This window comes from Panicum virgatum, chromosome 2K (genome assembly GCF_016808335.1).
Source record: "Panicum virgatum strain AP13 chromosome 2K, P.virgatum_v5, whole genome shotgun sequence".
NCBI classification, from domain to species: Eukaryota; Viridiplantae; Streptophyta; class Magnoliopsida; order Poales; family Poaceae; genus Panicum; species Panicum virgatum.
The window spans coordinates 16,391,514-16,409,079 of record NC_053137.1 but is presented as its reverse complement, the minus strand read 5'-3'; the positions used below and the strand labels follow the sequence as shown (position 1 = coordinate 16,409,079).

General features: G+C 47.9%; 1 protein-coding gene across 2 annotated transcripts; it reads right to left on the bottom strand.

The window, feature by feature from the left end:
- Positions 1–1,942: 1,942 nt before the first annotated feature.
- LOC120669183 (calcium-dependent lipid-binding protein-like) lies at positions 1,943–15,580 on the bottom strand. Of its 2 annotated transcripts, XM_039948984.1 has the most exons (12): positions 15,159–15,580; positions 14,859–14,960; positions 13,462–13,512; positions 12,480–12,600; positions 6,218–6,336; positions 6,029–6,127; positions 5,083–5,163; positions 4,913–4,995; positions 3,654–3,879; positions 3,067–3,234; positions 2,315–2,492; positions 1,956–2,281 (listed from the first exon to the last, which is right to left on the bottom strand). In XM_039948984.1, the coding sequence occupies exons 1-12, from the start codon at positions 15,261–15,263 to the stop codon at positions 2,154–2,156; spliced, it is 1,461 nt and encodes a 486-aa protein (XP_039804918.1). In that variant the 5' UTR covers positions 15,264–15,580; the 3' UTR covers positions 1,956–2,153. The 2 variants fall into 2 exon arrangements, with proteins under 2 accessions (XP_039804912.1, XP_039804918.1); XM_039948978.1 differs by having other exon boundaries at positions 1,943–2,492; positions 15,159–15,578.
- Between the last annotated feature and the right edge of the window lie 1,986 nt (positions 15,581–17,566).

The window sequence follows — 17,566 nt, the reverse complement described above, 5'->3', positions numbered from 1 at the left end:
TCAGTTTGCCTTGGTTTCATAATTCATATATGTCGTCTCCTCCTACATATTTGTGTCCAAATTATATTACATATGGGAAGCTGGAATTTAATAAGCCATCGCCTACCAATAATGACCGTTTTGATCAAAAAAATTGGTCTGTGCGGAAAGAGAAACATAAGGTTACTAAATAAGTTTATCGTGTAAAAAAAGATGGCCGATTAACTAAAAATTTAGATTTGACATTAGACAAAGAAAAGCCGATCATTGAAGAAACATCGGCTAGTTCTATTGATCAAATTGCCTCTGATGTTGAACATGCTTCAAATGATATAGCTGAACAACAATTAAGTTCGGCTGGGGGGCAAGAGCAGAAGAGAGACGCCAGGTCTGCTGAGACCGGTCTGACCGGTTCATCTGTGAGTGTTGTTGAAAATCCCAGTAACAAGAGCAAAGCAAGGCCGAGCTTCAAGAAGCTCTTGGCCAAATATGAGAAGGAAGGAGCTGCCCAAAAGCAAAGGAGACGATCAAACAAAGTCAAAGATGTGAAGTCAACATCAACTTCTGGTGAGCAATCGAACCATCGTCCATGTCAAAATAATTGTGCTGCTATGCAATATTCAGGACCGATTGCTCCATGGTTTTGGCCGAATCCTTGTTCTTATACGCCTATGGATTATAGTGGGATACATATGTAGTCTTATTTTATTCAATATCCTCCTATATATCCAAATTGTTGTACATCATAAAGACCGATTGTTGCTAGCAATAATCTGGTCAGAAAGAATTTATATTGCAGTAGGGTGGGTGAGAAGAGCATGAAGCAAGATTCAAGATACTTACAACCGAGGTGGTGTCCCTCAGGCTTATCTCACACTCAGAAAAGAAGATTGCAACGTTTACGCAAGCAAGAGTCGATGGAACAACAAGTGGAGGCCAAGCCAACAAAGCCAGCAACCATAAAGCAAGTTTGGAGACCGAAGCAAATCGTTTCATCATCAACTTGAAGTAAAGCAAGTCATGGCCGATAATTTTTTATCGCCCTTAGCACAAAAAATAGCCAATGAGTTGTTTGTCATCGTCCTTAGACAATTTTGGTCTAGAGAAGTGTTCTTTGGCGCGCAAGTTTTGTCAAAAAACATGGGGGCATATGTTGACGACCAGAATTGGCAAGACTGTGCGTACCGGTCTGACCGGTATGCTGGACCGGTCAAGGTGGTTTTGTCAAAATGCACATTTGACTTCACCATTGCGTAGCTTTCGTCAAGACGATCAAAATGCATATGTGGAACGTCCAATTAGAACTTCGAATGATAGAGTTATGGCTCCGGGAAGAATTGACCCAGACCCGGACCGGTTGACAGGGGCGGTCAGACCGATCCGAACTGTCCAGTTCGAGTTAGGAGTTGTATTTTGACACAAAATTAATTAGGGTTTCGACTCCTAATGGGGTAAGACCATCCCTTCCTATAAATATAAAGGGTTACGGCCGATTGAGGGTATCCAGTCGCATCTATCAAACACATTTTATCTTTTTACCTTGTCTTCCAACCCTACGTGATGTTCGTCTCTTGTCTCTATGGCGTGAGGGGACGCCCTAGCTGACCTGCCGAGCCTAGGGCAACCCGCCGAGCCTAGGGCAACCCAAAGTACGCTTGCCCAGACAGGGTCCCTTCCGGACGAGCGTTCGTTAGATTTTCATCAGGCTCCCCGACAAAACCGGTCTGACCGGCTACCAAACCTGTCTAACCAGATCTCGCGGAGGCGCTGCAAGGAGCGTTGCTGCGTGCTGTTCGAATGCGATCGTGTGTTAGCCTCGAATTGGCGTCAACAGTTCCCCTTCAAATACTTCTTTAGAATTATATTATAGAACAAAATTAAAACTGATTATAGTTTCACCCGTCCATATTCCACTCACCCCGAATATCAATAGACCAAAGAAAACCAACGAGATAATAACAAGTAACATGAACAGATTAATATCATACTGGCACATCATAGACTTTTCTTAAATTTCAATACGACGGCGTTGTTACATCAATCTCTCAAAGCGATCCAATTTACAGTAATCTTTACTATAAAAGCTCCATTACAACGAACAAAATAAACCAGCAGATATTTCATATAACGGTAACCCTGTGATAAATGGGAATCGTCTTTCACTGTACATCAGACTACGCAGAGGGTTGATCAGGCTGGGGCGCAGCAGAGCTGCTGCCGTTCTTGCGGGACATGCTGAAAGGCCCTGCCACAGTCTTGCCCATGAACTTCCCGGCTTTACCGAGGCCACTGCCGACTGCGCCTACAAGCCCGACGCCAGCACCAATACCAGAGCCAACAAGCCCGACGCCAGCACCAATACCAGAACCAACTAGTGATGCAGCGCCACCAACAGCATCCATTGTGCTACCAATTATCCCAGCCTCCTTCAGACGCTTCCTCTCCTCTATGGCCCGCTTTTCCGCCTCTAGGGCTTCAAATTGCTCTTCTTTTGTAAACGGATGATACATGACCTGAAGAGTTGAAAAATATCAGCACCATCATATTAATCGTACACATTTCGGGCCAACTACCAATGTTGCCACTATGCAGATGCAACGATCTAGATTTCAAATGCCTATAAATCCGGAGAATCATAATTTGGAAGCTTGTTCCTCACCAAGCCTAGATAAACCAAGAACTTCTGCAGACAAATGGAGAGACAAATTATAATGGCAAAGTAATGGCTAATACTTTAGGATTCATGTGCAATTCATTTGCAGTAGCCTTTGCCGGGCCGGCAAGTCAGAAGTTAGGACTGAGGAGTGGAGCAAGTCAAGCCCAGGGTATTTAGCAGGAGATCCAGACAAAACACAAAGCAATATGTGAAATGTGGGCTGCCACGCACATCTGGATGGTTTGCTCACAATCTGGAGGCCCTGGGAGGCTTAGTTGCTTATGTCAGTATGTGACAGGATGTACTGATAGACTAAGAAATACTAAGCTGGATGCATTTCTTGTTCACAGATCCTGTAGGATATTTTAGCTTGCACGAAATAGATATGTTAAGGTCAAAGATGTAAAAGAATATATAAAACCCACACTAACCTTAAGATGCAATGTGCCTCTATCCTTGGTATCCCTATTTTTAAGTGGATCTACTGAATGCAGCAGCTTCAGAGTGACTTCACGGGTGATCTCAGGTTCAAGATTGTTCAATGCTAGTTTAGCCACACCAAGTCTTTTGTCTTGCTGAAGTTTGTCTTCATCGTAAACCTGTGAAATCCACCGTGTGAACATATTTAACTCCACAACATCAAAAAAAATAGAAGATCGGATTACAAGTGTTACAATATGAAAAGCATAATTGTGAAGCCAGGTATGTTGACAAGGTTGTCTAGTGTTTTTTTCCCAGTGATGCTTCCATTTCTAGTGATCCTCCACAGAGAACTTTAGAAATGAAAACTGTTCGCTCCATGCAAAGCTTATCAGCCATCCACAAGACTTCATCAAACAACCAATACACAAAAGGCTTCATTACCAGGATAAAAGATGAGCTAATGTTATCATGGACTGTTCATTAATGCCCTTTTCATTCATATAATCCTTACTTCTTAGTGTTTTCTGAAGCCTTAAATGTAAATGACACAAGAAAATGGAATACATTTGAACATGATATAGAAATATAGAATTACCTCAAGAATGACAGATTGGGTTTCTTTGTCTTCGACAATCAGCTCAAATGTTTCATTCCATTCTGGATTCAGGTTGTCATCTATGACTTTTGTTTTGACTTTAAACATTGGTCGCACATACAGTCTCACGTAAGGATCTGATTTACCAATCAACTCCTTGTTTTTCAAAGAAGTTGCTTTTACCACAGTAACAGAAAGTCTTCCTTGAGGTTTAAGCTCCAGGTCACTGTAGAGAAAGAACAGGCAGTACAAGTCAACCAACTCCAAAGGGGATCTCATAAAAAAAAAACATTTCCAGCTAGGCATAAAGAAACTATCATTAGCCCTTCCTTCTAAGCTAGCAAGAAAAACTTAAAATGGTTCATAAATCAAAATATATATGATTGGTTACCATAATTAATATATAGCTGCAATTGCAGTCTTAACGTCTAGTTGAGGATTGACTGCAGGGGACCTCTTTGCTAACATGATGTTTAAGGAAAACTTTGGAAACTCTAGGACAATGGTGCATGACAAATTCTTTTCAAGATGACATCATATTGCAGCTGAACAGTGTCATACAGATTGGCTCATTCAGGCAGTGAGATGACCATAAACAAATCCTTCGTACTAGTTGTATGATTTGATTAGAAATCATCTTCCCCTTATTTTATCTTCTACTGTTGGAACCTTGCTAGATTAATACATTGAATGTTTCTTAGATCCTTCAAAAAAGGTATTGTTGTTTCTTTTAGGTAACAAAAAGGATAGAGCTAATTTAATCAAACTAGCTTAATAATACTCTTTCAAGAAATAGTATGCACCCATCTCGATGCAAATGAACAACATGCATATGCCACTGTAGAACCAGGGATAGTATGCACCCATCTCGAAACTGCATTCTGTAATCAACATGCCTACTATCTGCAACATTGCAGTGCCATTTTCAAGTTGAGAATGATTACATGTCCAACCCAACTGTCTGACCCATTTACGACTACAGTTTCGTGCTCTTTGCCTGGACCTACGATGTAAATGATGACACCAGCATTGGACGATGCAGTCCGATGTATAGCACTGCTCTTTCAAGTTTCCACTTTCTCAATCAACATAATTTAGTGTGGTACTCATTTTCATCTATCATGATGGAATTTCCACAAATACTCAGCAAAACTCAGCTTAATCTTTGTTGAGCTCATTTTTTGTTTAATAACTGCAGTGCATGTTTTTAAGATGGTAAAGAAAAAGAAGAGCGAAAATAATATGTTGAAGAAACTCACCTTGTATCAACATTAACACCAAGTGGAACAACTAGCCTGTGTGGCCACTGGAGCATATCAGAAACAATTGAGTTGACAGTATCCTAATCAAAGGTAGAGGAATCATGGTTACATTTATATTCAGTTGTTGGTAGGACTAAAACATTCAAACTATTGTCTAGTCACCATACATCAATCATGTCAGAAAGTCCAGGAACTGCGGTTAGGCTTCCTCCAACGGCCTTCAGGGTGTACTGAATTTTTGGCTCTGGCTGAAGCACAAAGAACCCAATTAAAAGAAACACATGGGAAAAGCAAGAATCAGTTAAGATTTCTTGTTCAATATTGAATAAATCCAGGTGGCATTGTCAATTTTGTCCCATTCTATGTCCTCTTTCACACAATGTCCTTGTCAGTCAACCTCCAGGTCAAATTTTGAATTCAAAATGTGCAGGAGAAAAATGCAAAAATAAATTGCAGGAGCAAGATGCAAGATATCATGAATAGATGTTTCCAAATGAGAATTCATGCTATCATCATGATTAAAAAGATGCTCATAGCATCATTATTCACCAAATAAATAGTGGTTCCTCCATTCTCTTTTCTCATTGAAGTTTCAGGAGCATGAAAGTACTCTTTTTTTAACTGATTTTATATTATTTCTGAGAGCAAATGACTACATTTTCCTGATTTGCCCCCACCTCTTTTAATATATGCATTTAATATTTAATATAGTTATTCATCAGCCACTCAGATTATTGGATAGTTTAGGAGATATCAAAAAATTAACGATGTAATATTGAATTTCATGCAGCAATTGGTTCATGCAATAGCTAAAGCTATTCACGAAAGGTGGGCAATTAACTTCAACACAAACATGGATTCAAAGTGAACATTTTTTTCCCTTCAAAGTGTGTTTGCCAAGTCTCAAATTCAGGACCTTGGACTTTCAAGGCATATTGAGTTTCATGCACCATCCAGTCCATTCAAAAGCTTAACTGTTGCAGAAGGTAGGCACTATAGTTCAATACGTTGCAAAAGATGTAGATTTAATAAGGAAATCTGGTAGTGTACTGAAAATATAAAACATCAGATAAAAAAAGTAGGTAGTAACCGATACTGGTTAGTAGAACTTGCATCAGCAAGGAGAGCCACGACAACAGCAGATATGCAAGGAATCTCTTCTGACAGTTGAAACACGACACGTATGACAGTATAGGCCTGAAGATCCTTGAGCTGCAAGATGTTTGGTAAAATATAAGAACTTCTAGTCAAGAAAAGTTGTCTCCAAAAATCCTCATGTGCCGAAGATCAAAAAGATGAAACCTGAATAGGTAGTGATGCAACTACAGCATCAACAGCTAGGATTATGCTTGGATCGCCACCCCAACGGAAATCTATATCCATTATGATTTGGCCTGGCTGAAGATTTTGAATACGAATACCTACAGAAATCACAACATACAAAACAAAACACGTCATACTTTTAACTCATCTTTATGAAGTCCTGCAGCAAGATTCAAGATGATATACATGATAAACACAATTTAGGTTTGCATGGCATTACTAATTGCTAGGGAATGATTTCCATTATTATCCCAAACCCTAGAAGGGTGGGAAATATAGTCAGCTATACATGGGCCTCATGGGCCACTCCGACATACACCAACACCCCCCGCAGGCTGAACTACCGGCGCAGCGGAGTTCAAGACTGGACAACAAAAAAAGGGTACACAAGGGACAACAACCCCCCCCCCCCCCCCCCCCCCCCCGCAGCCACAACTAGCCACTGGCGACGTTGAGGCTGGAACGAAACTCCGAGAACGTCGAGGAGGGCACACCCTTGGTGAAGATGTCGGCAAACTGGGAGGTGGTCGGGACATGGAGGACACGAACATCGCCGATAGCGACCCGGTCACGGACGAAGTGCAAGTCGATCTCCACATGCTTCATCCGCTGGTGCTGAACCGGGTTGGTGGAGAGGTACACGGCGCTGACGTTGTCGCAGTAAATGAGCGTGCTCTTGGCGAGCGGGCTGTGAAGCTCAGCCAAGAGCTGTCGGAGCCAGGACGCCTCCGCCACGCCGTTCGCGACCGCCCGGTACTCTGCCTCGGCACTGGAGCGGGACACAACTGGCTGCCGCTTGGACAACCAGAAGACGAGGTTGCCGCCCCGGAAGACGGCGTAACCGGAAGTGGAGCGGCGGGTGTCCGGACAACCCGCCCAGTCAGCGTCGGTGTAGACAACCAGCTCAGCGGAAGTAGACCGATGAAGCACCAGGCCATGGTCAACAGTGCCACGGACATACCGCAGGAGGCGCTTCATAGCAGCAAGATGTGACTCTCTGGGATCGTGCATATGAAGGCAAACCTGCTAAACAGCATACGTGATGTCCAGGCAGGTGAAAATGAGGTATAGCAAGGCACCAGCAAGACTCCGGTAGGTGGTAGCATCTGCAACAGGTGAGCCCATATCCGCAGAGAGCTTCGCCTGAGTGTCAACAGGAGTAGAGCAGGGCTTGCAAGCAGTCATCCCGGCCCGCTCCAAGATATCAAGTGCATACTGTCGCTGGTGGAAGAAGAGGCCAGAAGGACGAGGCTCAACAGTGACACCCAAGAAGTGGTGGAGCTGACCAAGATCCTTCATAGCAAACTCCTGCTGCATGGACAAGATGATGCACTGAAGTAACGGCTGACTGGAGGCTGTGAGGACAATGTCATCAACATACAGCAGCAGGTAAGCAATCTCATCCCCACGGCGGTAGACGAACAGAGAAGTGTCTGACTTGGCCTCAGTGAACCCTAAAGTCAGCAAGAACGTGGCAAACCGAGAGTACCACGCTCGAGGAGCCTGCTTCAGATCATAGAGGGACTTGTTGAGCCGGCAGACAAGTTCCGGGCGACTGGAGTCCACAAATCCCGCTGGCTGACTACAGTAGACTGTCTCAGACAGAGTGCCATGGAGAAATGCATTCTTGACATCCAGCTGGTGCACTGGCCAGGAGCAAGAAAGCACAAGCGAGACAACCGTGCGCCCTGTAGCAGGCTTGACCACTGGACTGAATGTCTCATCATAGTCGACACCAGGTCGCTGGGTGAAGCCCCGAAGAACCCAGCGAGCCTTGTCGCGCTCCAGTGAACAATCAGCCCAACGTTTATGCATCCAGATCCACTTGCCGGTAACCACAGTGCAACCAAACGGACGCAGCACGAGGTCCCACGTCTGGTTGGCAAAAAGAGCCGCGTACTCCTCTTCCATCGCGCGACGCTAGTGAGGATCCGCCAGGGCGTCGCGGACAGATGAGGGTACCGGAGATATCTGTGGCTCTCCCTCGGCGGCGGAGAGAGTGGCGGGTGGAGTGGCCATCCGCCGAGTCACCATGGGATGAATGTGGCGAGGATCTCGATGGATGACCGGCGGGTGGTACACGTCCGGCTCGACACGAGAGCGAGTCGGAGCACGGGTCGACGGCTCTGGTGAGGGTGGCGGTGTAGACGACGTCGTCGCCCGGCACTCGTAGACGCGCACAGGATGCGCGTAGCGCCCGGGAGCCGCCGGGTGTGGAGCCGAAGGCGAGGGGTATGGCGCCTGAGCCGGCACAAGACGACGCCGGTACACCTGCATCGGCTGGGCGTAGCGTGCAGGAGGCACCAGGGCCGCGCCCGGCGCGACCGAAGGCGTCGGGGCCACGCGTGGCGCGGCTGGAGGCTCCGGGTCCGCGCCCTGCGCGACCGAAGGCGTCGGGGCCGCGCGTGGCGCGACAGGAGGCTCCGGGGCCACGCCCGGCGCGACCGAAGGCGTCGGGGCCACGCGTGGCACAGCAGAGACCACCGGAAGCGGCGTCGGTGTGCCCGGAAGACCTGTCGGAAAGGGGGAGACAAACAAGGGTGGCAGAACCACCGGGTCAGTCGGAAATAGGGACTCCAGCTCGGAGTCAAGAGCGGGCGTGGAGGAGGTGGAGAAGGGGAAATCCGACTCGTCGAAGACAACGTGTCGAGAGATGAGGACTCGGCGGGAGGTGAGGTCAAAGCAATGGTACCCCTTGTGGTCAGGGGAGTACCCAAGAAACACACAACGGGTCGAACGGGGCGCCAGCTTGTGAGGAGCAGTGGCGGAGGTGTTAGGGTAACACGCACACCCGAAGACATGAAGGTGATCGTAACGAGGAGGGGTACCAAAGAGGGCGTGGTGTGGAGTGGGAGCCGGGGAAGCAGTGGAAGGAAGGCGGTTGAGCAGGTGGGTGGCGGTGTGGAGAGCCTCAGCCCAGAAGCGAGGAGGCAGGGAGGCCTGGATCAGAAGAGTGCGCAGGACATCGTTCGTGGTGCGCAGCATCCGCTCAACCTTGCCGTTCTGTGGAGAGGTATACAGACAAGACATGCGCAGCTGAACACCCCGAGAGAGGAAGAAAGAGCGGGAGGTGTGGTTATCGAACTCACGCGCCGTTGTCACACTGGACGGCCTTAATGGTGAGGCCGAACTGAGTGGACACCCAGGCAAAGAAGTGGAGGAGTATGGGGAACGTCTCAGACTTGGCGCGCAAGGGAAAAGTCCAAGAGTAGTGAGAGAAGTCGTCAACCACCACGAGATAGTACTTGTAACCAGACATGCTGGGTACAAGAGCGGTCCACAGATCACAGTGAACCAGATCAAACACATGAGTCGCATGCGAAGAGGAGGAAGAAAAAAGGAAGGCGAACATGGCGACCCAACTGGCACGCATGGCAAAGATGCTCAGCAGGAGCCCTAGTGCAAGGAATGTGTGCACTACGACTAAGCTGAGCCAAAGCGTCGCGGCCGGGTTGACCAAACCAGCGGTGCCAGGTGGTGAAAGGAGTCGTGGCGAAAGCAGCGGACAAAGGAGACCAAGAAGGAGCTGGAGGTGGAGCAACGGAAGTAGGAAAACGGAGGGTGTAAAGGGGCCCCGTGCTGTCACATCGGAGAAGAGGACGGCGGGAAGCCAAATCCTTCACAATAAGCCCAGAGGGGTCAAAATCGACAGAACAGGAATTGTCAGTGGTGAATTGGCAAATGGAAAGAAGATTGTGAACAATGTTGGGAGTAACAAGCACATTAGGGAGACGGAAAGGACCGGAAGCGGTACCCACGGAGGTGACCGGAAGACAAGAGCCATTGCCGACCATGATAGAGGAAGGACAAGAGGGATGGGGGGTCGGACAGAAGAAAGGATGCCAGCATGAGGTGTGGTGTGGAATGAGGCGCCCGAGTCGGCAATCTAGTCGAGGTTGACTGGCGGTGTCAACCCCATGGTACTGAAAGCCTGTGCCGGTGGAATCCAGGGCGGTGGGAACGGAGGGGTGCCAGCGAACATGGCCGCTGGCTGGGCCGGAGGAACCGGCCACATCGGGAGGTGCCCTGACCATGGGTCGCGGTAGGATGGCCAGGGCACACCGGCAGGAGCAAGGGGAGGTGTAGATGCGGTCCGACGACCACGCCCCCTCCGCCGACGGCGACCACCGCGGCCGCTGCCACCCCCCCCCCCCCCCCGCTCGGCCCGGGGGGGAGGAGCCGCGGCTGCGAGGGGAGAAGCGCCCATGGCCGGCGCGCCCAGAGCCGGCGGAGCTGCGGCGGGGATGACCTGTGCCGGCGCGCCCGCGACGCGCGCGGTGGCGACAGCAGTGGCCCATGTCGCGGCAGCGTGCGGCACGTCCGCAGGGGGCATGCCCAGCCCGTAGGAGGGAACAGGAGCCGCGAAGGTGGAGGGGAGTAGGCCGCCCCGTAGCGGCGACGCGTCTAGGGAAGGGAGGCGCGGCTGCAGGTGCGCGGCAGCGGCACAGGAGGCCGCGCCCAGGGCCTGCACGCCTGCAGAAAGGAGGCAGTGCGCGGCGGCGAGGGAGGCGGCGGGCGCGACGGCGGCCTGCGAGGCGAGCGCGGCGGGCGCGACGGCCTGCGCGGCGTGGACGGCGGCGGCAGCCCCGAACAGGGGAGAGGGGGGCGCCCCGACGGGCGGCTCCAAAAGAGGGGTGCCAGAGCCCGCGGCAAGGGCGGCGGCGGCGGCGGTCGCGGGGCCTACGCCCACGTGGCCTGTGCCGTCGGCGCGAGCAGCGCCGGCCGTGGCGGCAGGAGCGGCGGCCCAGGCGAGCGGGGCAGAGGAGGGGCCCCCCGCGGTGCCCAGGCCCGCGCCCGCGGCGGCCAGGCCGTCCGCGCCCCCCGCAGCGGCTGCAAGGGCGGCGGCAGGGGCAGAGGAGGGGCGCCCCCCGCGGCGCCCTGGGCAGCCGCACCCGCGGCGGCGGCAGGGGCGGGCGCCCAGGCGTACGAGGCAGGGGAGGCGGCGGCGCCCGGGGCAGGAGAGGCGGCGGCGCCCGGGGCAGGGGCGGGCGCGATGGCGGCGCCCGGGGCAGGAGAGGCGGCGGCGCCCGGGGCAGGGGCGGGCGCGATGGCGGCGCCCTGGCTCCATGCGCGCGGCGCGCCAGCAGCAGAGGAAAGGGGAGGGAAGGAGGAGAGGGGAGGCGGCGCCGGCGGCCGGCGGCCATGGCGGCGGCAGCGGGAGGAGAGGAGAGAAAACCTAGGCTGATACCATGCTAGGGAATGATTTCCATTATTATCCCAAACCCTAGAAGGGTGGGAAATATAGTCAGCTATACATGGGCCTCATGGGCCACTCCCACATACACCAACACTAATATCAATTCATAAACTCATTTAACCATGGAAGTTCTATACTATCCCACACAGTTGACTTCAGGAATGAGGATTACATCAAGTATAAATGCTGGAAACCCAACTAGTTGACATGTATTTGTCACTGCTAATCTCTAGGAAATGTTTTTTCATTAAGTCTGAGTGATCTCAGCCGATCAATCTCCCATAGGAGGTAATGTCAATTATGATAAAAAGAAGCATGCCTTGATTTCCAAAGATTTACAGGCAGAATGTCAATGCTGTGTGTATAAGCACTTTTATCATATAGAAAGAAGCGAGAGGAGAAATATTAATGATATGCCACTTGGATCTGCAAATGACCAGGCGTGATCAGTCTCTTAGACAGTTTAAAAAACACGTTTTCCTGGAAGCTCTTTCTGTTCAGGTGCTGATTCAAAGATCTACTGTATTTTAACATATACATACAAACCACCAAGTTATTTAAGGATATGTTGCTTCTATTATCCCCATAAAATTGAGAGTTGTCTTCACAATAGGACTGAAATGAACTTTTATTTTTTGGACAAATTGCAAAACTGCCCTTGTTTTGAAACCCAACTACACATTTGCCCCTATTTTTTTAACTTTGCATGTTTGCCCCTGCTTTTAGTCTTCTAGTTGCATGGTTGCCCCTAAAACGTGCAATTCGACCTCAAAACAGGGGCAGTTTTGCAATAAAATAGGGGCAATCATGCAACTGGAAGACTAAAAACAGGGGCAAACATGCAAAGTCGAAAAAACAGGGGCAAACATGTAGTTAGACTTCAAAACAAGGGCAGTTTTGCAAATGGCCCATTTTTTGCCCCTTTTGCATATTGGAAAAAAAATATATTGTGGGAATATTTCAATGGTAAGAAGTGTATGCGCCAAAGAAGAAGATAAACATGAGAAAAATGAAATTGAATATCAAACATATAGACTAGGAAACCTTCTATTTTTGGTGACACAGTTCCAAGAGAAAATTTGCTGAACTTCAGAGATTTTATTCCTGGAGGCCGGTAATCATCTAGCAGTGGTTCAACAGACTCCTTAACCACTGCTGTTGCAGCCTAAAGCCAAATTTCAAGTCAGTTCAGCACATAGGGCTTATAAACATCAATATTGCTAGACAATATGTCTTAGGCCATAAGAATGCAGCAAAACAGACAGGTACACATGCGTAAGCTAACAAAGATGGATAAGCAAACAGCTTACTCTATGAACATCGGTATTGCTAGCTAATGTCTTAGGGCACGAGAATGCAGTAAAACAGACAGCTAGGCATGTCTTAGCTAACAAAGATGGATAACCAAATGGCTTACTCTATCCATCCCTGACTGAAACTGTACTCATAAGGTACAAATTTGAAATTTTATAAATGCAGGGCAGCTTAACATGTCTCATATTCTTATTTTTCAGTGAATCTAGAATACTAGGAATCGGATGGGTAGGGCTGGTTTGAATCAAATCCTAACCCAACCACCCCTGTGGCCTTACCCAAAGAGCAATTAATTGCATAGAAAATGACATGCACATGATCATTCAATTGTCTTTATGCTTACAGTCAAGTCCAATTTGAAGGTTATACTAGCCTAAGATGTGGACACTTGATAGAAACAAAATGGAGACCCCAAATGCCCAAAACCTAGTTATTTTTCACGCTCAGCAAATTCTATTGTGCTCAATACAGTGACAACAGATTCAAGAGGTCAGGTAGGCAGAACAATAACATCATCAACAAAATAAAAATAATAATAAGGAATACAATTAGACACACAAATTAGAAATTCAACAGTAAAATAAAACATCATACAAGTAATAAAAATCGCTATAATGGAATAGTATACGTGATACCATTACTAGAAAGGATTTACAATAAGCAAAATATTTTGAAGAACTATAACTAAAACCCAAAAAAACTTTGAACTTACTTCTGCAACAAATGGCCAAAGTTTGCTTAAATGCTTGTTCAGCCATTTCACCTGTGGCAAACAATTAAATATTAATTTTGCAGATCAGATGAGGTACAGATGACCATGAACAGCTTCTCCGCTCACAAAAAAAATGAACTAATAAAATAATGTTCAAAAGTCAGGATCATTTCAATCTTGTATGTACAGAATATTCTGTAAGAAAGGGGAAAAACTAATACAAACTCTATGCACCACCAAGATATCATAACAGTCGACACAGTCAAATCAATCATCATAACATAACAGTGTGAGGAAATATCTAAATATAGAAATTTAACAGTTGCTACTTCTGTAGTCCTGTAATGACGTAAGAGCTAGGGAATAAAATATTAAACCCTTCCACTTCCCTCACTTTGTAGAAAACACCCTTCCGTGTTGGATCACTATTAAATGTTTCAGTTGTTAGTAATTAACAACCAAAACTTGTGTTCAGAACTTCCCTATGAAGACAGGGAACTACTGACAAGTTTACCCTTCTGTGAATTAAGAACTCATTTATCTATGAAAACATCAAGCAGACATGGCCACTGAATGTACAAGATCAATGTCTTTTGATCGATTCACTAAGCAGTGGAACAAGGGCCAAGCTGCCAGGGTTCCAAGCTTCTCCTCCGCCACTACTCCATCCATTTCATTGACAATCAACATCCAGAAGCTGAGCATCTCACATCCCTAACCCGAAGCAGTGGATGCATATGGACCAGGCATCAACTCCTCTAGTCACTCTGTGTCACAACTCAGAATTCATGCTCATGAACAAAAGCTTCTTCATCTTTGTAGCACCGCACGCTGGGCATGTTTGGATCGAGCTCCGGCAGGCAGCTAGCTGGCTGAGCAGCGATCCCAGCCCCAGGTGACCGAAATCGAATGACTGGAAATGCTGGCTGGGCCAGGCAGCTCTGCCTAGGAGCCAACCAAATAGGCTTGTTGTCATGTTTGATGATCGAATTAAAATCAAATTTCAAACCTGGTTGTAATCTGCTTGTTTGATGTGAAGCCTGTGGTGAAATGAAATTTCAATTTCGCAGCAGAGGTATCAAGCCTAGGGTGATTAAACATGTTCTGCACATGAACCAGGATTGTAGTTTCAATTTCAACTAAGAGCCCAGGTATCTCAACATCCAACGATCAACATATCATATGTGTGTAGCATTTTTGTTTCGTTAGCCAGCGGAACTGAGCCAGACTTACATAGGTCCACCTAGTTAGCTTCTGCCGACACCCACATGTAGTTTCAAAACAGGCAAACAGGAGGAAAATTACTACGATTTAAACCCTGTGAACCCAGACGTGACCGCACCGGAATGGCCCGGTTCTAAGGGCACGGACATTTTGGTAGCAGGAGTGCGTCTAACCTGCTCAAACTGAGGGAAGGATATCCACTCGGGGAAGTTGTCGCCGCACAGCTTCCTGAGGTCGTCCCTGCCGAGCGACCCGAGCACCTTGATGTCCGCGGTCTGCAGCAAGGGAAGAGAGACCCAGACAGCAAAGGTCAGAATCCGCAGAGAACCGAAACCTCACACTGTCACACACGACTACAGACTACTCCAGGCCAAATCCAACTCCAGCGCGGCGAGCGAGCGAGCGAGGAACCGAGGAGGCATTCCCCGTCTCGCCGCAGCGAAGGCACGGACCCCTCCTCCACGCGAACCCACCTTGGCGACGCGCTTCCTGCTGCGGCGGAGCATGACGCGGCTCCAGCCGGCCATGACGGCCACGCCGACCAGCACCCCCATCACCATCCCGGAGATCAGCCCCATCCCGTCCCCCCGCCGGCGCCGCCCGACCTCGCCACCACTCCGCCCGGCGCGCCTCGGACTCCCCCTACCTCATGAGGTGGCGAGCGGCCCCGAGATCTGGGGGACGGCGCGAGGAGTCGAGGCGAAGAAGAGGAAGAGGAAGAGGGGTTTGCGCTCGCTCGCGGTTCGCGGCTGGGGAATGTGAGGGGGGGGAGTTCCGGAAGAGGATTAATTGCGTGGTTAGTGGGGTCATTAACGAGAGGGAGGGGATGAGCTGGTGGCTTGCTGGAGCGGGGCGGGGCGGGGCCGCGGCAGCAGGGCCGGCAGGGCGGTGGTCGTAACCCCCGAGGCGAGGAAGACCCCGCTGAAAGAGGGAGGAGGGGGGGGGGTCAACTTGGCGATCTGGGGGGATAATAATGAGTTGATTAGGACAAAACGAAACAGCGCGTCGGCGTGTCCGAGGGCGGAGGCAACCGGAGGGGGCACGCGAGCTGGATCTCTCTCTTGCTTTTTGTTTTACCCGTGGAAGAAGAAACCACCGAGTTTTTCTTAAGGGAAAAAAAAGTATATATCACCCTCCAACGGCGGATTACATAACCCTCTAATCTATGAAATGGTATATATTTCTCCAAAACTTTCCAAAACCGATCAAATTACTCCCTAAAGCAGTTTTGAAAAATCATATTAAATCACAAAAAAATCATAAAATAGAAAATCCAATTGTGTTAGACTTCAAATGAGTAGATCTGCAAAGTGAACATAATATGGTATGCTTTAATATATTTTTTTTCTATAGCTTTAGATCTATATTTTTTCTTCATAGCTGTAAAAAAATGTACTAAAGTATATCCACTCATTTGGAATCCAACACAATTGGGTTTTTTATTTTGTGATTTTTTTTGATTTACTATGATTTTTTAAAACTGATATAGGGTTTAATTTGACCGGTTTTGAAAAATTCAGGAGGTGATATAGACCGTTTCATAGGTTATGAGTTATGTAGTCCACGCTCCATAGTTGGACGGTGATATAGACTTTTTCCTTTTTTGAAAGGAGAAACCCCCGAGTTTTTTTTATTGGAGAAATGGCTAGTACGTACATCACTGTTGTGACGTGGTGTAGTATCATTTTTTTTGACGGGGATGATCCTAAGCATGCGCGGTCCATGAGAACACACAAGCCCACTGTACCTTTTTTTTAACACGAGAAAGATCGTGTCAAGAGATTTTGAGTCCAACGAAGTTATCACACACACGCCTGACGTCTCATTTAGCAACAAAGCATTGGGATCATCTACAGCTAAAATAATAGCCGCACTAATAAGAAACATACGACATCAACAAAGTGTAAATATGATCAGGGGCGTAGCTAGGGGGCGGGCAGGGGCCTGGCCCGCCTATGGTTCCCAATTTTACATTATAAATTTAAAATTTTATTAAATTTTTATATAAATTAATATGATTGTCCCCCCTAATAATGAAAAAAATAAATTCATGGCTCCGCCCCTGAATATGATCACGCTCTCCGCTAAGCATCTAAAGCTATGGCTTGTATCATGCTCCTATATTTGATTCTCCTTTTCATCCCAAGATACTTCCTCGGTCTCATTTTCATCCGAAATACTTCGCTTGATGGCAAATTTTAACAAAACAATTTTCAAATCCGCCTTTCCGCGCAAAAAAGGAATTGGTAGCTCCAACTTTGGGATGGGATCGGCCATTTTTTCTTCCAAAATAAAATTATTTTCTTCAAAACAACTCATGTTGGATTAGTTAATACCTTCAATATATGGATAAGTTTCTTGTAGGCATTTTTTTTTTACATATTGGTCAATATATCATTGCACGGCTTCAATTCCTTACATCGGTTAGGGCTGTTGCTGCATCTGCGATGCAGCCTAGCCAATCGGCTGCATAGCCTCAGTAATGTTTTTTCGAAGGGAAAAGAAGTTGGGGACTATCAGCTGGCTGCACCGCCCGATAGTCCCTGGCTGCTGCAGCAACAGCCGTAGCCAGCTCAATCGAGCACACCCTTACTTTTTATCTCCCTTGTCAGTGTGTGGGCCCATCATTATTTGATTTTTATATGATCAAGTACAGGGTTATTTATGAAAAAACGACCCGTCTCCCACTTTTCCCCTTCCTCTACAGTAACAAACAGAGGACAGCGGCGATTTCGTCGGCCTCGGCCTTGATTTCGTTGCTTCCCCCTCCTCTCCGGCATCCTCGTTGGCGCCGAAGAGGGAGGGGAAGCCGAATCGGCCGGGGGCTGTACAGTTTTCAATCTAGGGTTAGGATCTAGAGTCGAATAAGCTATCCCATAGT

What these genes read in the sequence shown, in the direction of transcription:
- LOC120669183 (XM_039948978.1), bottom strand. Translation starts at nt 15,263, where the DNA reads ATGGGGCTGATCTCCGGGATGGTGATGGGGGTGCTGGTCGGCGTGGCC. An exon ending in TGTGTCACCAAAAATAGAAG is followed by an intron (nt 6,337 to 12,479) that starts GTTTCCTAGTCT and finishes TGATTTCTGTAG; the next exon opens with GTATTCGTATTCAAAATCTT. An exon ending in TTGCATCACTACCTATTCAG is followed by an intron (nt 6,128 to 6,217) that starts GTTTCATCTTTT and finishes AACATCTTGCAG; the next exon opens with CTCAAGGATCTTCAGGCCTA.